The sequence below is a fragment of the Rhagoletis pomonella genome, unplaced genomic scaffold (genome assembly GCF_013731165.1).
Source record: "Rhagoletis pomonella isolate Grant_MI unplaced genomic scaffold, Rhpom_1.0 Rhpom_scaffold_00014, whole genome shotgun sequence".
NCBI lineage: Eukaryota > Metazoa > Arthropoda > Insecta > Diptera > Tephritidae > Rhagoletis > Rhagoletis pomonella.
In genome coordinates, this window is record NW_023458568.1 from 3,081,737 (window position 1) to 3,099,372 (window position 17,636).

The 17,636-nt window shown below is 38.0% G+C and overlaps 1 protein-coding gene across 2 annotated transcripts in view; it reads left to right on the top strand.

Moving 5' to 3' along the window:
* LOC118749173 (E3 ubiquitin-protein ligase listerin-like) overlaps nt 1-17,636 on the top strand; it is a gene marked incomplete in the record, with an annotated part of 227,841 nt that overhangs the window by 30,217 nt on the left and 179,988 nt on the right. For both annotated transcript variants that reach the window (XM_036483948.1, XM_036483949.1), the window contains 2 exon segments: nt 15,571-16,546; nt 16,603-17,592. In XM_036483948.1, the coding sequence (XP_036339841.1) occupies nt 15,571-16,546; nt 16,603-17,592 (1,966 nt within the window).

The window sequence follows — 17,636 nt, forward strand, 5'->3', positions numbered from 1 at the left end:
AAAAATACATTTATTTTAGAAATTTTTATATTACAAGTAAAAAGAGAAAAACTATGAACTAGTTTCATTATATCAAAAATGTTTACTTTGAATCTTTGACTACTTTATCCTTTCGAGTTTCTAACTCATAAAACTTTAATCTGTATAGTTGTAGTAACATTGAACCACAAGATGCATTTTTAAGTTTTCGGGCAGCATTTTCATTCGATTTTCGCGAAGCAAATCCTTGAATGTACTAAATGTATGCTCGACGTAAGTTGATACAAGTGGAGCCCAATTTAAATATGGAACGTTTGAAACGTTCATATTATCATCAATAAGGGCGTTTTCCTCGCCCTTTACAATTTTATCCACACCTCTTATTGTCTCCAAGCCTTCGTTTGCTGAGAAAACGGCTTTGAACTTTTCCAACACCAATTTGGCAAGAGGTCCCTGCGCTTCTATAAGCCGCATGAGCATGTGTACATTTTTTAATCTTAAAAAAAAAAGAAAAAGTAAATGCTATAATCACTTTTTTAAAGGTAGAAAAGGCAAAAAAGGCAAATATCTTAAAAAGGGCAACACCAAATGTGTATATATGGAATCAGGGAAAGCTAAATCGTGGATATTCTTAATCGAATATACTCTATCTCTTTAGCAGAAAAAAAGGCAATTTCCATAAAATCCGTTCCCTGTTAATAAACATTAAATAAACAAAAGAAAAATAGCCAAAACTGGTCAAAATGTCGTATCCTTATTGTTAATAGTTACAAAACCACTATGTATCTTGATTGGACGATATTGTTTGTTGAAGCAAATCATTGTTGAGCGAAAATAAACAATGCTTTGGTCGATAAAAGTTTTCAACTACTTTTGTGAACTTGTATACTTGAATCAGCTAATCGTTTATTATTGTAAAAAAAGTTTTAGTTTGGCACAAATAACTCAATTTACTCAATGGTTGTTGTGTTTATAATAGTGTTTACTTTCTTATTTTATTTGCCTATATTAAGCATAAAAAATACATACATATTTACATAAATAGTTACAACACTGATGGAAATAATAGTAAAATGAAATAAAAGCGTAGTTGAATGAAATGAAAAACGTGCTCAAAAGTAGTGTATAATGAAAATATTAAATTCAAATACGCCCATAATAAAATGAAGAATTTTGCACTTAACGGATGCTTTTTCATAATTAAGATAAAAATAAAACAAATTAATTTGCATGTTGCCTGCAATGGAATTTGAACCTTGACCAGCGTTGCCGTTTTGATACAATTGTATCATTTCTTGTAAAATTTTGTAATTTGATACTTCTTTATTTACAAATGCCAAATTTTGATACTAATAAAAATATTTTTCAAACCGCGGCCCTTCTGAATGCCAAAATGATGTGTTTGTTGTTGTAATATGAATTCGCCTTGTTTACAACAAACACATAATTTTGACATTCAGAAGAAATTCGCCTTGCTCACAACTTTACTGCAGCTGAACGTTTTTTACAATTAAATATGATGACAAAAAAAATCAAAATTAAGTAGGTATGATTTAGGAACGGTTAAGGCTGTAATGTTTGCAAAACCAATTCAAAGGGAATATCAGTAAAAGATCAGTTATGCAAGACTTAGACTTGACTTGAAAATTGTATATCTGGCAAATGAGCAGCGCATGCCCAGTGGGAATTAGGAGCACGTAATAATACCTTATTAGCAACTTACTCTTCACCTGGCAGTCATTACCATTTCCCTGCCGAACGTCCCTTACTTTTACAAAGGCATGGCCGCCTTATGTAAGTAGGAATTTAGAATGTACATTTGGTATCAGACATACTTCTGAGCCGCTTTACAAAGTAAGTTACTAGTAATGCAGAGCAGTCGCTCGGAGTAGTTCGGTGCTTGGAAATAACTTCGGGTGCACGTTATTTTGCAACTGACAACGTAATGTGTCTTCGGAGGTGTTCATTTTGCCCTTTACTAGTAGATGACATTGGCCATGATTACAATTTTGGTACTAAAAACTGAAAGAAAACATGGCTTACCTCGCAAGGTACTTACCTATTTTCCCAGTGGGTGTATGTAGTTAAAGCTCAGTTATGCAAGACTTATATGGTAGACAGACGGAGAAAATTAATTTGAATTAATAAGCATAAATGCAAATTAAAATTTAACCCTTACAGACGGCAGTAATGCGAATAAATCAGCCGCAAGGTCGTGGGTTCGAGTCCCATGGCCAGTATACTTTTTTATTTTTTTTTCATTCTTTTTTTTGTAAGTTCTATATTTTTTTTACGTTACTTTCAGTTAGTTGTTGTTGCATTTTTAACAAAATTCATCTCTAAAAATTAAAATTAACTAATAGTAAAATAAGAAATGTGATATAAAATAAAGCAAATGAAGATAAAATAAAGTAAAATTAAATATATAAATAAAATAAAATAAAAAAATATAAAATAAATAGTAAAAACAAAAAATTTTTCGCAATCGCTCCTACCGAGTATCGGACCTGGCAGCTACAGGCTTGTAGCTCGCAACTCTCACCACTCGGCTACTGCGTACGCGGAACTCGACTGTTTCGTTTGCTTCTTCTTCTTCTTTTTTGGCGCTGTAACCGCCTAAGCGATTTTGGCCGAGTTCAGCAAAGCACGCCAGTCGTTTCTCCTCTGTGCCAACTGACGCCAATTGGAAACGCCAAGTGAAGCCAAGTCCTTCTCCACCTGATCTTTCCATCGCAGTGGGGGCCTCCCTTTTCCTCTGCTACAACCAGCGGGTTCCGAGTTGAATACTTTCAGAGCTGGAGCCTCGGTGTCCATTCGAACGACATGACCAAGCCAGCGGAGCCGCTGTATTTTAATTCGCTGCACTACGTCCATATCGTTGTATGTATGAGCTTTACATCGTTCCATCGTCTGCGGTACTCGCCGTCGCCAACGCGTAAAGGCCCGTAAATCTTTCGCAAAATCTTTCTCTTAAACACTCCAAGAGCCGCCTCATCGGATGTTGTCCTTGTCCATGCTTCTGCGCCATATACCAGCACGGGCATGATGAGTGACTTATAGAGCGTGGTTTTCGTACGTCGAGAGAGGACTTTACTCCTGAATTGCCTACTCAGTCCAAAGTAGCACTTGTTGGCAAGAGTGATTCTGCGTTGGATTTCAATGCTGACATTATTATCGGTGTTAATGCTGGTTCCCAAGTAAACGAAATTCTCTACTTTCTCGAAATTGTAACTGCCAACAGTGACGTGGGTGCCAAGGCGTGAATGTGCCGACTGTTTGTTTGATGACAGGAGATACTTCGTCTTGTCCTCGTTTACCACCAGACCCATTCGCTTTGCTTCCCTATCCAACTTGGAAAAGGCAGAACAGACTTCGCGGTTTTTGTTACCGATGATGTCGATGTCATCGGCATAAGCCAGCAATTGCACGCTCTTGTAGTAAATTGTTCCTGAGCGGTTCAGTTCCGCAGCTCTTATTATCTTCTCCAACATCAGATTAAAGAAGTCACATGAAAGGGAGTCGTCCTGTCTGAAACCCCGTTTTGTGGCGAACGGCTCGGAGAGGTCTTTCCCAATTCTGACGGAGCTGGTGGTATTGCTCAACGTCATTTTACACAGCCGTATGAGTTTTGAGGGGATGCCAAATTCAGACATAGCGGCGTATAGGCAACTCCTTTTAGTGCTGTCAAAGGCGGCTTTAAAGTTGACAAATAGGTGGTGAGTGTCGATCCTTTTCTCGCGGGTCTTTTCCAAGATTTGGCGTATTGTGAATACCTGGTCTATGGTGGATTTTCCAGGTCTAAAGCCACACTGATAAGACCCAATCAGTTCATTGACGGTAGGCTTAAGTCTTTCACACAATACGCTCGATAAGACCTTGTAACCTATGCTTAGAAGGCTGATCCCGCGGTAGTTGGCGCGAATGGCGGGGTTCTTGTTTCAGCACACTTAAATTCGAGTCGTCGGGCATGCGTTCATCTGACCATATTCTGCACAAGAGTTGATGCATGCACCTTATCAACTCCTCGCCGCCGTACTTGAATAGCTCAGCTGGCAGGCTGTCAGCTCCAGCAGCTTTGTTGTTTTTCAGCCGCGTTATTGCTATACGTACCTCGTCATAGTCAGGCGGTGGAACATCGACTCCGTCATCATCGACTGCGGGCTCGGGTTCTTCTGCTCCACAACTTTCCGCGCTGCTTCCGTTTAGTAGGGCGGAAAAGTGTTCCCTCCATAATTTAAGTACGCTCTGGACATCAGTTACTAGGTCGCCATTATTGTTCTTACAGGAGTACGCCCCGGTCTTTAAACCTTCCGTAAGTCGCCTAACTCTCTGGTAAAATTTTCGGGCATTCTTCCTGTCGGCCAGCTTTCTAGCTCTTCGCACTCACGTATTTCGGCCCCTCTCTTCTTATTGCGGCAAATACGTCTCGCTTCCCTCTTCAGATCCCTATAGCGGTCCCACATAGCGCGCGTTGCCCCCGATCGCAGCGTGGCCCTGTAGGCGGCATCATTTTTTTTCTGCAGCTTCCTGACACTCCTCATCGTACCAGTTGTTCTTTCGGGCTCGCTGAAATCCGACTACTTCTTCGGCGGCGGTACTTAATGAGCGGGAAATGTGGTTCCACTGCTTGCATATGTCGGTTTGTTGAAGAGTGCTCTCTGAGAGCAGGTGTGAGAGTCGAGTAGCGAAAGCGCTGGCTGTCTGTTGTGATTGCAGCTTTTCGACGTTAAGCTTTCCTTATGTTTTTGGGAGTACATTTTTTGCTGCACATAGGCGGGTGCGTATCTTGGCTGCAACAAGATAGTGGTCCGAGTCGAAGTTTGGGCCTCGGAGTGTGCGTACGTCTAAAACACTGGAAGCGTGCCTTCCGTCTATCACAGCATGATCGATTTGGTTTCTCGTTTTTCGATCCGGAGCTTGATGGATCTTTTTGTGCTTGAACCTGGTACTGCATACTGCCATGTTTCGGGCCCCGGCGAAGTCGATCAGCCTCAATCCGTTGTCGGACGTTTCGTCGTGAAGGCGGAATTTTCCTACGGTGGTTCCAAAGATCCCTTCCTTGCCCACCCTGGCATTGAAGTCGCCAAGCACGATTTTGATATCATGACGGGGGCAACGCTCGTATGTGCGTTCCAAGCGCTCATAGAAGAGATCCTTGGATGCCTCATCCTTCTCTTCCATCGGGGCATGGGCGCAGATGAGCGAGATGTTGAAGAATCTCGCTTTGACGCGGATTGTGGCTAGACGCTCGTCCACCGGGGTGAACGACAGTACTCGTCGACGGAGTCTCTCTCCCACCACAAATCCAACACCGAATTTGCGCTCCTTTACATGACAGCTGTAGTAGACGTCGCAAGGCCCAGACATTGCTTGCCTTGCCCCGTCCAACGCATTTCTTGGATGGCGGTGATGTCAGCTTTTGTCCTTACGAGGACATCAACCAGCCGGGCAGAGGCACCTTCCCCATTAAGGGTCCGGACATTCCAGGTGCATGCCCTCAAATCGTAGTCCTTTAAACGTTTGCCGTGGTCGTCATCATATGGGGGGGTCTCATCCGAGGCTTTGCCTTGCTTCTTCACTGGAAGTGGTTTTTACGTGGCGGGTCCCAAGCCCAGCGCACAACCCATTGCTGGGACGGGGGTGGTTTCGCAGCCAAATACACGTTTATATAGCGAGCCGCTTGCTCCAAGCAGACACCCGCTTGCACCCGCACCTACTGGTGAACAGACGCTGCAGACTTCAGTGAGCCCTTAAACCGAATAAGTCGGAGTGGCCCCACCGAAGCTCCCTCTCTTTCTGCCGTGGCCCAAGGCTCCACTCGGATTGGTTACCGCATCTCGCACATGGGTTGCTCACGTTGCCCAGAGTGCGCGAACGACGACGCAAGAGTCGGGATTGAGTATAGCCATGCAACTGTAACTGCATACCCAGCGCAACGACTATACCCCAATGCACTCCTTCGTTTGCTTATTTGTACAAAAGACAACAACTGGTCGTTTTTAGCAGTGTTGTCATCGAAAATTCCCCGGATCCGAGTTAATTCCCAAAAATTTCGTGCATTTGTTCGGCTGCTTATGCTCATTTTAAAGAGGAAAATGCATGAGTTAAAGCAAATTAAGGCTGGTTATGCAAATAATCGAGCCCGTTTGTCTACATTATTATATGGTAGACAGACGGAGAAAATTAATTTGAATTAATAAGCATAAATGCAAATTAAAATTGTACCCTTACAGACGGCAGTAATGCGAATAAACCAGCCGCAAGGTCGTGGGATCGAGTCCCACGGCCAGTATACTTTTTTTATTTCTTTTTCATTCTTTTTTTTTATAAGCTCTATATTTTTTACGTTACTTTCAGTTAGTGGTTGAATTTTTAACAAAATTCATCTCTAAAAATTAAAATTAACTAATAGTAAAATAAGAAACGACTGCTTCGTTTGTTTCTTCTTCTTCTTTTTTGGCGCTGTAACCGCCTAACTCTAACTCTTTCGTCAGGTTATTTAAGACAGCAATGGACCACAAAACCAAACGTGAACGTGAATTGATGGCGAAAACGTTGGACCAAATGTTTCAATAAAAAAAAATATTTTTGGCGGGACGAAGTTCGCCGGATCTACCGGGAAGAAGTCCTTGCGGCTCGATAGTGAATCGTCCTTGAATCTGTATAGTATAGTTGGTGGCAATTTCCAAAATGGTGAGTATCATTGGTCCACATTCTGTTTAGTCGCCGTAAAGCAAAGACCTCAATGGTTCTGATGGTTGATTTAATGGGAGTAATTTGACTATGATCCCTGGTACTTCCGAATCGACGATTTTTAGCAATAACTCGGCTCCAGCGCCACTAAAAATTATCAATAAAATCGGTTCAGTCGTTTAGGAGAAATTAAGCCACCAGAATAAGTGGTTTACATACTGACACTCTTCGGCATTTTCTCCCATACAAATAAATTATCACGCATTCGTTATATTGAGAAAATGCGCAACATCATCAGCGAGAAAAATTCTCAAAAATCAACGGTAACTTATAGTCATTTAAAACTTGCACTTTATTATACTAAAATTGAATGAACTACAAAACCGTATACTCAAAATTTGATGCCATTTGATGAAAAATGAACTACATTTATATAAAAAATTAACAAAAAATTTTTGTTTGAAAAAGAAAAAAAAGTGTATGCTGGGTGTATATATTTACAGATTGGTAAAAGTTTCAATATGTTTGGATAGCGCCACGCGCCCTTTTCCAGTAGCCCCAAAATCTCTATACCAATTTCCAGGACACGTACCACAAATACTTCCAGAGATATACGGTATGAAAAAATCGATATGTATGGGTGATGCCACGCTGCCTTAATATATCGAGAGTTTGCAGTAGGTGTCCAAAATTCGCCGTTCGCGTGATCACCTCTTATAAAAAGAAGGAGCTTCTCTTTATATAATTGAGTAGTCCACTTGCAAAGTGCGCTATGTAAAATTTTTTCGATTTTTAGTTTTTGGTAGATTACGTACCAGTATTTAAAGTAGTTTCATGTTCAGTAGCAACATAGTGCAGTCTTTTTATATTCTGAAAAAATAGCATCAAATGTTAAGTCTTCTTCCAAAAGTCGTTATCATACTTATTTATAAACTTTCAAAAGTATCCATCTTCTGATGAACTTAGAAAACTGCTTTAGGTCGTATAGACTGTTAATGTTATCTTATGACATGTTATGTTACAATTTTATAAGGCTCTTATTTATCCAAATTTTCAGGTAATAATAAAGAAGATTCAATTTAGATGTTACTTGTTGTCGTAGTCGTTTTTTCAAATTTATGACGTTCTATTATAAAATCACATAGCGCTGTTTGCAAGTGCACTACTCAATTAGTGTAGGTAACACAAGGCAACACCGATCTTGATGCGGCAAATGTTAAGGCTGTTTTTGATAGGCTTTTTTGTGCTGATTAAGAATCCGTAGGTATGAAGTTTCCATAAGCTCTAAATTTTGAGAAAAATCTGGTGAAAGTGTCAAAAAAATCGCGTTTTTTGCAATATTTGATAAGCTCTAGCAATGAAACAACAGGTGATAGAACCTTCCACTTAGGCTTAAATAAAACCAACAAAGACTACAGACTACTATTTACTACTACCACTATCATTTACTTTTTATCGTCCAACAATAAAAAAAAATTACTGGAAAGTTATGCAATTGAAGAAAAGGTGTAAAAATCAGTGTTTACTGTTCAATAAATTACTATAGGTGACCTTAGGGTCAAGGTGCAGGAATGGTATTTTCAGGGATTGAAGTCAGAAATCCAAGCCTTATTTTAAGCCTAAGTGGAAGGTTTTTCACCTTTGGCTTAATTGCGGTAGGTACTCAAACTTCCCAAAATCAGTTATTCCTGTTTAAGAAATGACTATAAGTGACCATCAAGCAAAGGTGCAGGAATTTGCAAGGAAAGTATTCGAAATGTTTAGCTTTAATCAAAGCCTAAGTGGAAGGTTCTACGACCCTCTGTATCTTTGCTACAGCTTCTCAAATATTGGAAAAGCGCGATTTTTTGACACTTTGACCTGACACTTTTTTTTTTAATCTGGAGCTGATGGATATTTTATGCTTACGGATTCGTAATCAGTACATAAAAATTCAGCAAAAATAGCATTAACATTTGCTGCATAAAATTGTTTCCCATTTTTGTTGGCCTGTGTAATAAGTATTGTTAAATAGCCAATACCCGCATATTTGCGCCGCCTTCAAACACCTTACGAACTGTAAAACAATGACTCGATTCTATTCTACGTATTCCTATAATACCGGTATCGAATTTCAAGCAAATCGGACCATAAATAAGATATTTGGAATAGATCGGTATCTGGTCCACCTATCAGAAAAAATATCCTATATGTTAACCCAGCCAATAAGATACGTAAGTGCCACATTTCAAGCAAATCGGACGACCATAAATAAGACTTTTTCGAATAGATCGGTCGCTGGCCCAATTAACGGAGAAAATGGATCCTATATGCTAATCTAGGCAAAGGGCTACCAACGAACCAAATGCATATTTTTAGCGTAGCTCGATCCCTGCGCCACCTATCGGAAAAACTAAAACTTTGTGCACTCCTTCTAAACACCTTTCCAAAAAAGCAGCACCATTTGAAGAAAATTGTTCCCAATTGATTCATGCTCCCAATAAATTTCACAATTATCCGAAATTTTCCAAGCTTTCGTCAAAAAAATTCTAATTTTTCGCGTTCTTCCGGATTTTTCCGAATTTTCCACTTAGAATATTCTATTTTTCCATTCGAATGCCATTCAGAAGGAATTTTACACAAAATTTTATAAAAAAAATCAATTGTCGATTTTTCCAATTTCCGGACTTTCCCAGAAGGCTTTCACAAAATTTTCTTTCGTAAAAACCCGGGACGTGAACCGGATGAAAAATTTGGTCGGTTCGGTACAGCGGCTCGAACAGTTTTTGCACTTTTGGATTGGTTTGTCAAAGTGGCCTTTTTGATCTTTGAACCGGGGTTTCGGTTCGGTTCAACGGTTCGAAAAACAATAAAATAACGCGCAAGTTTAAGTGTCAAGTGTCAAGTGCAACAACGCGCAAGGTTAAGGGTCAAGTGTCTGTCAAGTGAGATGGGTTGCCTTTACCTTTGATATTGTCACATGGTAAACAAACATGGTAGGTGTTAACATGTTTAACAAAAAGAAAAAAAGTTGGTACATTTATCTATTGAAAATTGGTTGAGACGAACCTTTAAACCTTTATGGAAAGTGGTTCGGTTTTCTGTTTGGATCAAACATTTGTGGAAAATTTCGGTTCGGTTAATGGTTCAGTTAATTAATAGAAAAAACCAGTTGCCCGGTTCAAAACCGGTTCACGTCCCTGGTTTTCTGGGAATGAAAATTTCGAGGAAAATTCTGTTTTGAAAGTCGTGGTTGCCAGCATAATTAATTTAAAATCTTGTAATTTTGTTAAAAAGGAGCCGTGTTTTTTCTAATAATTTGAATTATGAAATCACGGACGATAAAGGTCTCAGATTTGCTGTAATGAATACCTTGTAATTAGTTTTTTTTTATTAGTTAGTTGAACTCGGCTTTTCTTAGATGCAGGCAGTGACAATTAATTACTCACCGCTGTCGGTACCATAAGCCATCAAATCCGTTTTGTTGTTCCATTCCATGCGCTCAATGTGTTTTGATATATTTTTTTGAGGCGAATGAACGCAAATTTTCAACATATGTATCGTTAGTACTATTTCACATTGTTGCTGACATGCAAAAAACTACAACTAACTAAATTTGTGTATTGCCTAAAACGATGAGGGGACTGCATCATAATCAATCAAAAAGTTAATTTTGGATTTTTAGTTAGTTACGACCTTTTGTATTTCAGCGACGATGTGAGTTAAGCCCTTTCCATACTATAATAACGATATATTACATGCCAAGTCCCCCTCCTCAATAGATATAAAATTCACCTTGGATTAATTCTTATTTAATATGTAAAGTTGGCTGTCGACTTATTTACATATTATTTCATCTTTATTCCGATGCGTGCTATTTTTGACAATTTACACAAAATTAAAATAAATGTTTTTGTTTTCACGCTAAAAGACTAATAAAAAGAAACACGAAACTTAAGAATAATAAGTTTTATAAAAAATAATTATACTTTTCTAAGAAAAAGTAGAAAAAAAACCAGCGATGCATACAGTTTTTTCAACAGACCTTCGACAAATAATATTCGATAGTTACATAATTCTTACCTAATTAAAGGTAATCTTTTAAAAATACCTACTATTATCTTACTCTTTGACTTTAAATTACGAAAGAAGGTCGCCGTAGGGGACAGTCTTAACGTAGCATCTCCACAAATGTTGGCTAAAATTTTTTGTTTGCCAGATATACGTTTTATCGGTGCACTTGCACAATATTCGCATTCGCAAAAGCTCCGCATTGATTATTGCGAATGTGAAAGCGAATGCGAATGTTAAAATTTATGCGGAAGTTCCGCGGTTGCGAATGCGAATGCGAATATTCGCAACAACCCTGGTATGTATGTACACGTGTTCAAAGATATTTGAATATATTGCAGAGGGCAATAAAATGATTATTTATGTACTGTACCAGTGATGCCAACTGGGAGAGAAATCCCCGATTTTGGTGGAATTTGAATTTATCGGGGGAATCGGGGAGTGGCTTTAGATTTCGGAGGAATTTAATATACAAAGGATTTGTATTAGAACATTGCTATTGAGAATAAAATTAAGACTTGTAATAACAATCTCCTATTAGTGATTTAAAACATAACGTAATTACTTCATCCAGATATTGGAGTAATTGCAATCGTGTTTAGCGACTCCTTTCACAGCCATTCAACGCTACTGGAAGACATAGAGGCCTCCTCTCTCCCACAGGGACTCAAACGGTGGTCGGCGAATTACTTGAGTGGTCGTCACTCGTCAGTAACTTTTAGAGACAAATCGAGCAAACTTAGGAAAATAAAACAGGCGGTTCCACAAGGTGGTGTCCTTTCCTTATTACTGTTTAACTTTTACATTTCAAAGCTCGCTCAACCACCAGATGAAGTCTCGATAGTGTCTTATGCTGACGATTGCTCGAGCATGGCGTCTGGGAATGGAATTGATGACGTGTGCTCGAAAATAAACGGTTATCTCGCCGAGATTTCTCGCCTCTTCCCTGCACGGAGCCTAACCCTCTCCTTTACAAAATCCTCAGCCGCATTTTTTACCACCTGGACGAAGGAGGTCAGACTACAAATGGGAAGTCACGTCGATGATACATCAATTCCGACGGTGAACAACCCGAAGATTCTCTTAGTAACATTCGATAGTCTGCTCTCCTTCTCGGCGCATACAACCGCAATTGTCAAAGTACAAAGCCGCAACAAGGTCCTCAAGTCTATAGCCGGCAGCACCTGGGGCAAATACAAAGAAACGTTGCTGGCAACCGACAAGGTAATTGGCCGGCTGGTTCTGAACTACGCAGCGCCCGTGTGGTGACCGGGGACTAGTAGGATGCAGTGGATGAAGCTGCAGACTTCGCAGAACACGGCACTCAGGACAGCGACGGGATGCCTTTTGATGTCGCCGCAACACTACCTGCACGAGGAGGCCCACATGCTCCCTGTTAAAGAGCATAACACAATGCTCTGCAAGCAGTTTCTGGTTGGGAGCCACAGGTGTGGTCACCCAAACAGACAACTCCTTGCAGAAGAGCCTTCGCCCAGGCACGTAAGGAGGCATCTCTACGAACTGGTGGACGAAGTCCAGAGGTTCATCAAACAACATCTGGACCCGATAGCTTATCGACAGACCTTGAACGGCATTCAAGGAGAGGCAGTCTCGAGTTATGTAGACTCACAATCTGTGAATGCCACCAGACGTGAACGAGACAGAACTTCGTCTGCCTCGGAAGACTCGGACAACAATAGCCCAACTGCGCTCTGATTACTGCAGCAGGTTGAACTCATACCTGAGCAGATTAAACGAAGGTGTTCTCAACGAGTTCTCGGATTGCGGAGAGTCGCCCCATGACCCACAGCATCTCTTCGTATGCCCTCTAAATCCTACCTCGCTAACGCCCCTGTCCCTATGGACAGACCCCATCGAGGCTGCACGCTTCCTGGGGCTACCGTTAGATGAGCTTGACACAACGATTGAGGGACTAACCGATCAGGGCGGGGTTGTTGTAGCCGCTACAACAACAACAACAAATCCTTTCACTTGATGTTTATATTTGACCCCTACTGCGATTGTTGACTAGTAATAGATAAACGACTATTTGCCGATTATCGAATATCCGCGGTATTATGAATGTCGTTTTCTCGTTTAATAGGTGATTGGGACTAGCTTTTAGTCGCTTATTGAACGAGAAATCGACATTCACAATATCATCGAAAATCGATAATCGAAAAAAGTCTACTAGTAGACACCCCCAATAGGGGGTATCGTTTTTTACTTCGATTTTAGCGCAAAGGTCTGGCAAAGTTTTGAACAGTCCAATAAAAATAAGTATTTGCCTATACATATATATTTTTCCAAAACATATTTAAACAAACTGCACTCATAAATAGCCTTGGCACAGATGCTTTGGAGGCAGTGTTACTTAGAAACAACTATTTAAAAATAATCCATCTATGCCCAATAAACATATGTACATTAGACTGCATCACTGCCAATACAAAAAAAAACGGTACTATGTGCCCATTGGAATTACAAAATCTATTATATTTTAAGACTTTTACCAAAATATTTCGGATAAGTATTAAGATTTACGTGAGCTGGACCGATTTGAAAATACCTCTAAAAATGGAGTTTTTTTTATGAATCAAAATAGTTTCTTAAAGATTTTTCTGAAAAAATCCCCTCATATGACAAAACTGTTTAAGCTTAAAAAATTTGCATAAAAATATTAAAAAATGTAAGAATAAATTTCAAGGGAATCGTAATAATGAGATTTTTGATGCTGTTTTTTAACTTTTTTCAAAGATTGGTATAAGAAAAACTGAATAACTAAACCTAAACTATTCTGATTTAGACATGTGAGGTATCATTGGAAAGGTATTTTCTCAACCTTTTTATTCCTTCGCTAAAACGATTCCGTTCAGATGATTTGTAAATATTTTTATGCAGATTTTTTAAGCTTAATCTGTTTTGTCATCTGAAGGGATTTTTTCCAAAAAGTTCTTCGAGAAGCTATTTTTATTCATAAAAAGCTCGAATTTTGGATGTATTTTCAAATCGGTCCAGCACGTAAATCTTAATATTTTTCCGAAATATTTCTTTTTACCTCCCTTTTATTAGCTCGGGATGTAACTATGTAATATTGATGCGCCTCAAAGATGTAGCGATTTCTATTGTCAAGTTACATACCTGATGACACTACGGATGGAAATTATAATAGCGAGATTTTAGTTTTTTAAACTATAATTTTATTTTGTGGCAACATCAAGGCGCACGCCACACTATATATGTTTTATTACCCAAATATGTATCCATGATCAAAGATATTTGAACAGGAGTAAGCTAGTTAGTAAAAAACTCGGTTCGCACCAACTTAAGAAGAAGTCACTTTAGCTCCATCAGAAAAAAACTTGCTTATCAGAGAAGATCGCGCGAGCGATATCTCCTCTTAAACTAAATTCTATAGAAGTTGGCACTGTGGTCCAAGGGCTATGAAATGACGAGCGAATCGAGGCAGCCTCTTTAAAACTCGATCAGTTTCCACAATGGATAATATGACTCCAGAAGTATGCTGGACGGAGCGCATGCACAATGTGCTATGCCATTGTATCATTTATTTGAAACTTTAGCAAAGTTTTAGTAATTTTGAATGAAAATTAATTATTCATAGGTAATTTCAAATCGGGTTAAAGCCAATGATATAAATAAGTTTCTGGAAGTCATCAATTTACGAAATCATATCATTAAATACTGCTTCTAACTTAAAAAATCTAAAATAGTCATAAATATTAAAAAATATACGTTTTTCGAATTATCTGATAATTACAATTATTTAAAAATTTAAGGGTGTTCTTAAAAAAACACCATTTAATTAAGTAGTAATCATTATTCAACAAGTCTTAGGTTGATGTCAGAAAGGAAGCGAGAAGCGGTGCTTTAAGATACATATGCAAAGCTTTAGAAGGTGTCAGAGTGAGTACGAGCACCAAAGCGACTTTCAGCGACTTCGAGAGGGCAAAGCGGCAAAGCAGGTTGTGCAATGGTTTACCACTTCCTGGTCTTTGTGTTTGATGTTTTCGGTGACAATTTTCAATGAAAGTTGTAATTTCGCGCACGTTCGTTAAAATTTTATTAACAGCGGATTAATAGAAAAAGGCAAGCAAGAGTTTTATTTCATTAATGTGAAATAGTAGATCTATTTAATTTAAGTTAAGTGATTTGTTTGATTATGTTTGTTTCATTAAGTATACAAACATTCTTAAGAAATGTTATTTTAAGTTATCACAAATTCTTTTTCCGCAAGCTGAATATTTCGAATTTTTTTGATTTTTTAAATAAATTAATTAATTTTTTACTTCAAAGTTTTATGAATTTCTCGCACGGTGTAATGGGACTTTTTATGTAATTAGTCCAAATCTTTTGAATTGACTCGATTTTATTGAGAATATAGTCAAATGTCGCTCCTGACATTGTTGTGTACTTATAAAATATGCCCGGCTATTGGCGCAGTTCCAAATATAAGTTGAATTCACTTTTTCGTTGATGGTTAATTAGATGTATTAAATTTTTTCTTTTTTTTTAAGTGCTAAATACACCCATCGAAATAAAAAAATAAACTTCTTGTCGGAATCCATTGTTCACATTAAACTGACAAAAACGAATGCAGCAGCTCGCTTCGCTTTGCCGCTTTCAGTCTGCTACCTTATAGCATTGCTTCTCGCTTGAACTATCATCACTTCAAGCTTCAAATCGCTTCTCGCTTCCTCTCTGACATCAACCTTACTCGTAGCTAAGTAAAAAGTGGTAACTTAAAAAAATGACCAATTCTATTTTAATTAGATCAAACCTTTCCGCATACTGAACTCAAACAACCAATAACTTACTATTTATTTTCAGGTACAAATACTTGGACTTTAAATCTGATATTCAACCCAAGGTTTCATGCCTGCTTCAAAACAATTTTTTTAACAACTACGAAACAATATGTCCGAATTTACTGTCGTTTAACAACGCGGTGGTTTGCGCTTATTTTCAAGAATATGACTGGCATATATATTTTGAACAGTATCTAATGGATTTAAAAAACGTTTTTTGTTCGGAAGCATTCCGTGACAATGAAACACATTATAACGCTATTTTCGCTGCTTATTTCAGCTGTTGGGAGTTTATTCTAAATAAACTAAACAATGCAGGCAGAGATCCAGAACACAAGCAAAAATATATATATAAAATGTTGCTTACAAATGTTATAGATTCCGTTGAATGTTTACTAATATCTAATAAAAATATAGCAATTAAACGATTTGCTTCGATGACTGTTAATATGATAACGAATTGGAAAACACAATGTGAGAGTGGAGACAATAGCTTGTTTTATTTAAATCTATTGAACGAGTTTTGGAGTTTGATATTCCATTTAATAAACGAGTTAATTCATATAAATGATCATTACCCAGATGGAATTATTGAATTGGTTCAAAGTCTCGTGCAAAGAAATGAAGAGCATGTAAGCGAAAAGCTTCCCACCTGCTTAACTTTACAACAACATAACTGTGTTACGGGAAGTGCAAACGAAGATCGGCTGAGAAAGATCGCTTTGGAGATGCTTCAACACTGTTTAAGAAAAATTAGAAAACAGCACAAGAAATGTTTAAAACATGTTAAGTTAATAATTGACATGTTTCCTGATATCGAATTTTATAAAAGTATTACAAGCGACTGCGATGTTAGTAAATCGATAAATATTTTTGTTCATTTAATATCTGTTGTGGATAAAGAGTTTGACACGGATGTTGCCGAAATTATCTTCAAGTTGTTACCTTTCCTTGATGCCGATGAACAGTTTATCTTCATAAAGACTCACATCTTTTCCGTAAGTTTGATATATAAGATTTGCTTAACACGTACTATTGTTTTTTCGAATTATAGATCCGTTCCAGAGAACTTCAAATTTTAATTCTAGAGAGTCTATTCTTTAACCGTTTAAAAATTGGAAAACGCAGAGAAATAATATTATGTGAGCCTGAGGTTAGATCCTTAATAATAAATTGCACCATAAATTACTTAGCAGAATACTCGGAAAGTACAAAAGATTGGACGCAAATGCTTTTTCTTCAAAATGATTATGATGAGTTCTTGATCGGTGCAGGTACAGTAGATGACGTGCTAAATATAATATTTGAGCCTCTTGAAAAAGAAGAAAGTGATGACCTTAGCGAGTTATGTGGAAATTTGCTTAGTCAAGTAATGCCTATAGTATTTACCAGAGGAAACGCATCAATTGAAACAAAATCCAAAATGTTTTTAAAACTATTCAATTTTTTAATTGAACACTCAGCGGAAAAATTTTCAACGGAAAGCATCCTTTATAAATTAACTTCTTGTTGGGAAAATGCATTATCTAATGAAATCATCGTGAATGAAGAGACAGTCACTAACTGTATAGAATCTGTTACAAATAAAGGGTTTGTAGCGAAACTCATGTTAAAAAATACATTAAAAGTTGCAGATTTAATAACTCGACTTATTATGGGCGTTGCTAAAGACAGTTCGGCTAATGAAGAATGCATTAAAAAACAAAATAAGCTAATCAATTTGTTTTTTAGCTCTAATGACAACTCTGAGCTACAAAGCCAATTTAGAGATTACTGCCTGTCTTTAGAAATTCTACATGGATATGTGTCTACACAAGAGAAGATATGCTATAACAATATGGATTGTCGTGACCTATACCTTATCTTACAGCGGTCACTTCTAAATGTATATATAGTTCAACAGTTCTACGAAAGGCTAGATGTAATGAAGGACAAGTTTTCTTGCAATCAACTAAGGGCATTGGATATTAATTTGCGCCAAGAGTTAATGAATTGCATTGTTTTGGCAAATGCTGGAGAAAGCATTCTTAAAATGAATCCAGAGGTGAGTCACATTGTATAAATGTATCATTCCGTGTCCACTGCACA